Source organism: Nematolebias whitei, chromosome 7, assembly GCF_014905685.2.
Source record: "Nematolebias whitei isolate Nwh7 chromosome 7, NemWhi1, whole genome shotgun sequence".
Classification (NCBI taxonomy): Eukaryota; Metazoa; Chordata; class Actinopteri; order Cyprinodontiformes; family Rivulidae; genus Nematolebias; species Nematolebias whitei.
In genome coordinates this window covers 9,319,661-9,324,630 of record NC_056504.1, presented here as the reverse complement: position 1 = coordinate 9,324,630, position 4,970 = coordinate 9,319,661, and the positions used below count along the sequence as shown (strand labels likewise).

The 4,970-nt window shown below is 41.5% G+C and overlaps 1 protein-coding gene across 1 annotated transcript in view; it reads right to left on the bottom strand.

Moving 5' to 3' along the window:
• LOC119411699 (calmodulin-binding transcription activator 1) overlaps positions 1-4,970 on the bottom strand; it is a 76,575-nt gene that overhangs the window by 34,336 nt on the left and 37,269 nt on the right. Inside the window, exons 5-6 of the mRNA XM_037678610.1 lie at positions 4,079-4,214; positions 1,953-2,024 (exon numbers count right to left, since the gene is read on the bottom strand). Coding sequence (XP_037534538.1) covers positions 1,953-2,024; positions 4,079-4,214 — 208 coding nt within the window. The remainder of the gene's footprint in view (positions 1-1,952; positions 2,025-4,078; positions 4,215-4,970) is intronic.

Below are 4,970 nucleotides of genomic sequence, written 5' to 3'. Positions count from 1 at the left end.
ATCAGCGGCCATCAGCAAGGCAGGCTGCAGGCAGTGGGATCCTTACACAGTGGGCTTCTACAGCACCACACTCCGCAGTGCAACAGCTTTCATGGACTGATTTATGATCATATTCAGTGATGTGTTTTGATATCGGTGCAAAGAGCAGAAAATGGCACATTACAGATAAAGCAAGTCAAATTTCCCTTTTCCGTTTTCAGGCTGCACGATTCTAACTAGTGTGGCATGCTGGAAAAAAAAAACATATTGGGTGTGGGCATAATATTTCAATTTACAGATGTAGACGACAATTTTCTTGTGATTTTTAACATGACAAATTACGCAAAAAAATATCTCGATGACAACCACATAAATGAGTATGCATGCTCATATTTTAAATGCACTTCCTAAAGTTTGCAATGAAAATGAAGCGATGAAAAGTGAGGCCGTTTAAATGTATGCAGACATGGCCGAGATTCATCGAGTAACGTGTCATCTGAGGATGATGAGGTTCTGGCGGTCATTCCATGCATGGCAAACAGAGGGAGAGACCTGCATGTGTGTGTTTGAGTGTGTGAGTGTATGTACTTGTGCAAGACATAAGCTCTGACGTTCCTCACATAAGCAGAAGAGTGAGGCCAACATTTTTTTTAAAGGCAACAGGCCTGTACACATAGGGGACACCTGTGTTGAGCATGTGTGTGTGGGGGAGCATATGTTGTGTGTGTGCTTTTATAGCTCGAGGACATTTTCTTCAAAAAGACCACATGGAAGGATGCACCCGAGTCCTTGATCCAAGTAGTGAAAGTCAGGGTTAGGTAACACACTGTTCTCGGGAAGATACAGTCCACTCCTGTGAAATTATTTTTACCACCCTGCATAGTGTGGTGTTTTGTAGAACCCATATATCCAATATGCTCCACAGTGGTAATGCAAACAACATTAAGTTTTGTTGTTAACGCAGTTTTGTGGATGTATTTTCAGCAGTCTGAATTGGCCTCATTAATTTAGAAGAGGGGGACTTTTATTGTTAGTGTATAGGCCAGTTGTGATAAACAATAAATCAATTAATTGCATGATAAATGAAAATTATCAACCTCATTTTCATTTATCGGCTTTATCGTTTCTACGTGTCTCTCTCTTTCTACTGGACACTGGATGACAAAAAGCTCAACTCTGGTGCTCTTCACTGACCCCTCCCTTTCTCCTAATCTGTTTTAACTGCCCACAATTGCCTTTTTGGATCGTTAAAAGCAGCTAAGCTAGGAACTAAGCTAACAGGCCGACCTCGGGGAAAAAAAAACCTCCGTCTTGTCGAAGCTCCAAAATTCACGGTTGAAACCTGTGCCTTTGTGCAAAAAGTTGTTTTTCTCAGCAAAAAGAAGCTGAGAACTTGTTTACTGATTTTTTTTTTAAAGCTTTGTGTGAAAAATGTTATGCTAAAGAGCTCAAACCACACCGAGCGTCCGCCATTTTGAAAACCGAAGAGAGACAGCCCATGTCACGTCAAGGGGCCGCCCTCCCATTTTTCTTAAAGAGACACACTGCTCGTTCCCTCACTATCCATCCTTCGGTTCAAACAGCCTTATACTACCATCCGGTGGTTGAAAAAGGTACTACACGCAAAACAAATTAAACATTTCTTCTTAAATTTGACAATAATTACTAATTATTGTCAGATTTCAAACAATATTATCGTTTATCGCAATAATCTCTGAGACAATTAATCGCCCAGCAAAATTTGTTATTGTGGCGGGCCTATGTATGGCTTGACTGTTTGAAAATCTAAAAGGTGAAACTATACGTAGGTTGAAAATAATGCTACATGCGGCAACAGTGTGTGAGGGGAAAAGGCTCAAAATGATAAGCAGTCAGTGTAGCATAACTTCAGACAAAATCCTGTTTTGCTTGTGTTTAAATGTATGTATGTGAGAGAGAGAGAGCGGTAAGGTGGGGAAGGGCGGTGAGCTTACCTGCAGCAGCCAATAGCATCTACGATGGAAGGTGGGGATGATGGAGGAGTGGACGTAGCAGCCATACAGACACTGGAGAAAGGAGAGGACAGGAGAGGAAAGGAGAGGAGATGGTTAACAAGAAAAAAAAAAAAAAACGGAAGGAAGCAAGACAAAAATTGCAAAAGTAGAGTAGGAGAGGACAGTGAGGGAGAGAACAGGAGAGGAGAACTTAGGTTATACCCACTTAGGTTGTATTGATTGTGGTGCTGAAAGTAAATTGCAAACATGCTGTATGTGTTTTTTTCTCTCCCTAATGTCTTTTCTAAAATACCATCAATCTGATGTGGACAATAACAGCACAACAGACTGTGAAATTCACTGCCTCTGCAAGAAAGGGAGCAGCCTATTGTGAATTCACAAAAAGTTACCAAGTTATACACTTTAAGGAGAGATCCGTAACAGTGAAGCGGACAATGACCATGAGGAAACCACAAGAGGAACACAAAGTGAAAGTGGACCATCAGTGAGGAAAAATTAAGCCATGGAGGGTTAAGGCAAAGTTCAGGATACTTATATAAAAGTAAAATTTGTACATGTTCGAGTGTGAAAAATCCACCAAATATGTTTTAACAATCAGTAACTTTGAACAACTCCAGATTGTCTGTATATTTAATGCAGTTTGAAATATTGACCAGAGATGCAGCAAACAAAAATAATGTTTCTGAATCGTAACATAAAGAATATATCTTTCTAGTTACTTTTCAGAGATTCAGAGATTTATTTGTCATTTGCATCTCATGTGGTAGAAAGAGATTATGTACGCAGGCCAGAGTCCCAATTAAAAAAAGTAGTAGTATTTTGTGTTGTTAACATACTTCCTCGGCCTTAGAAATATTTCAAACTTTATTGAGAAATGTGGTGTTGTTTTTAACAAATGAAGGATGAAGTGATGGCAGGAAAACCTTCCATCAATGTCACCACTGCCACACTTGAAGTAAAATCCACCACTCCCCCCACACACACATTCACAAAAACATATGAGGCTGCAGTTTTTAAAGACAAAATTACCCCAAACATAAATACTTCACAATCAAACAGAAAGCAATTTACACTTATAGCTTGTTCTGTTTTCCTTCTCATTCACACTTGTCACCATTTTTTCTCTTCTCAGAAGTAGCACGCTCTCTATCTAAAGTGTGTTTTGCCAAAGGCAAAGTGCATTTCCATATATTTCCATTCGATATGAGGAGGCTCTCCATCCAGGGTTATGTATTTTTTTTCTCTAATGCTTCCTGCCTCTCCCTTCCCTTCTTCTTTTTCTCTCTGCTCATCTCTCCTCTCTGTTCCCTCATTCCGATCCCCTGCTCTACACCCTGCTTACTTGCTTGCTTCAGGGGTCCTGGAAAGAAGTGACATAAACAATTACTGACCAAGTACCAGAGAGACAAACACTTTTCTTTCTGCGCCTGTTTGTTTGAGTATGTGAATTGTGTACAGCTTCAGTACACAGGAAATACACAGGAGATGAATACTAGCATTTGAGAGAGACTTGCGAATGATTGAGGAGTACTTGATCTCAATTATTCCTTTTTTTGACCTGTTTCCTGCTCACCTTTAATGCAAAAACCACTGAATCTCCTGTAAACATCCATGTGCCTCATCAGAGTCTCTCCATTGCTCCCTTCTCTACCTCATTCTTTCTGTTTTTGACACATGCATGCTCACTCCTCTCACCTCCTGCTACATTCCTGCTGAATAATCAATTTCTGAGCTGGCTGAAGTGACTCAAACACACACACTCACACACATGCACAGACGCTGCCTTGAGACTGGATCGATACCCCTCTCTGTTCTGCTGAAGGAGGCATTGACATCATTTCTGGCCTCAGGCCAAACACGCTCTTATCCTTCAGAAAGAGAGAGGAAGCAAGACGGGGACTGGAGCATGGAGAACGGGAAAGAAATAGGGGCACCACTCACTTTCAGGGCACAAATTGGCCAGTAGACTCAGCGTTTCATGTGTTCATTTGTGCTACACGTATGTGTCTCCTCAAAGTCGAGAAGAGTAAATTAAGGACAAGATTGGCAGTGAAACCACACATGGCAGCAAATCATCGACTTGTTTTTCCACTGTAGCCTCTTACCTCTACTCCCTGGACTTTTAGCTTCATATGATCCTCTCGGGTAGTTTTCCCGTCTTTCCTCTTCTTCCAGCAGTAGCCATCTTTCCTGTACTTCACCTTTTTACGGTTGTAGAGGATCATAGAGCCATTCTGAGGCCTAACAGAGCACAGGATCGAGACTATGAGACAGGCAAACTTACTGTCATGCTGGTGTACAATACAATGGGTAAACATTAGAAACCACTGATCTAAAGTGATTTATTTTAAAGCTTACATTTCAAACAGACAAATAAAAATTCTTCAGCTCGCACAGGACACGATGTACCACTGTGACGTCAGTGTTACTCTCCCACAGTCACATAGTGGATCCCTCTCCTCTCATACATACCCCCATGCTCCAACATGTTAATATTTTAGTAGGGTGATTTACTGGCACAGCAAGAGCATTGGCCTCTAAGCTCCCTTTCTGTAGTCACCTGGTGGGATGAACACACGTGCACAAACACACACACACAGACACACACCAGGAGTCACACGTGAACAAAGACAGAGGTATGATAGTGATATCAGACATGGCAGGACCTACTGCTGAGTCTTCTTTGGGCTCAATGTCAAACCTGCTGCTCGGCAATCAATCATGATCCTTTAAAACATTAGGGACAGGTGTGTGTGTGTGTTTGTGTGTGCAGGGGGAGAAAAATGCTTCTGTGTCTTATCTCATGACAACAGAACGTGAGGACAGACCAGTTAACAATCAATAAACTAACATATACACTCATCTGCTCTCTTCTCCCTGTCCTCCTCCTCTCAATCAACCTTCAGTCCTCATTCCTCTTATCGCACCATCTCCTCACTTAATTTTTACTCCCCTCAGCTCTCCTCTTCAGGTCTTCTAACCTCCTGATTTCGTCTG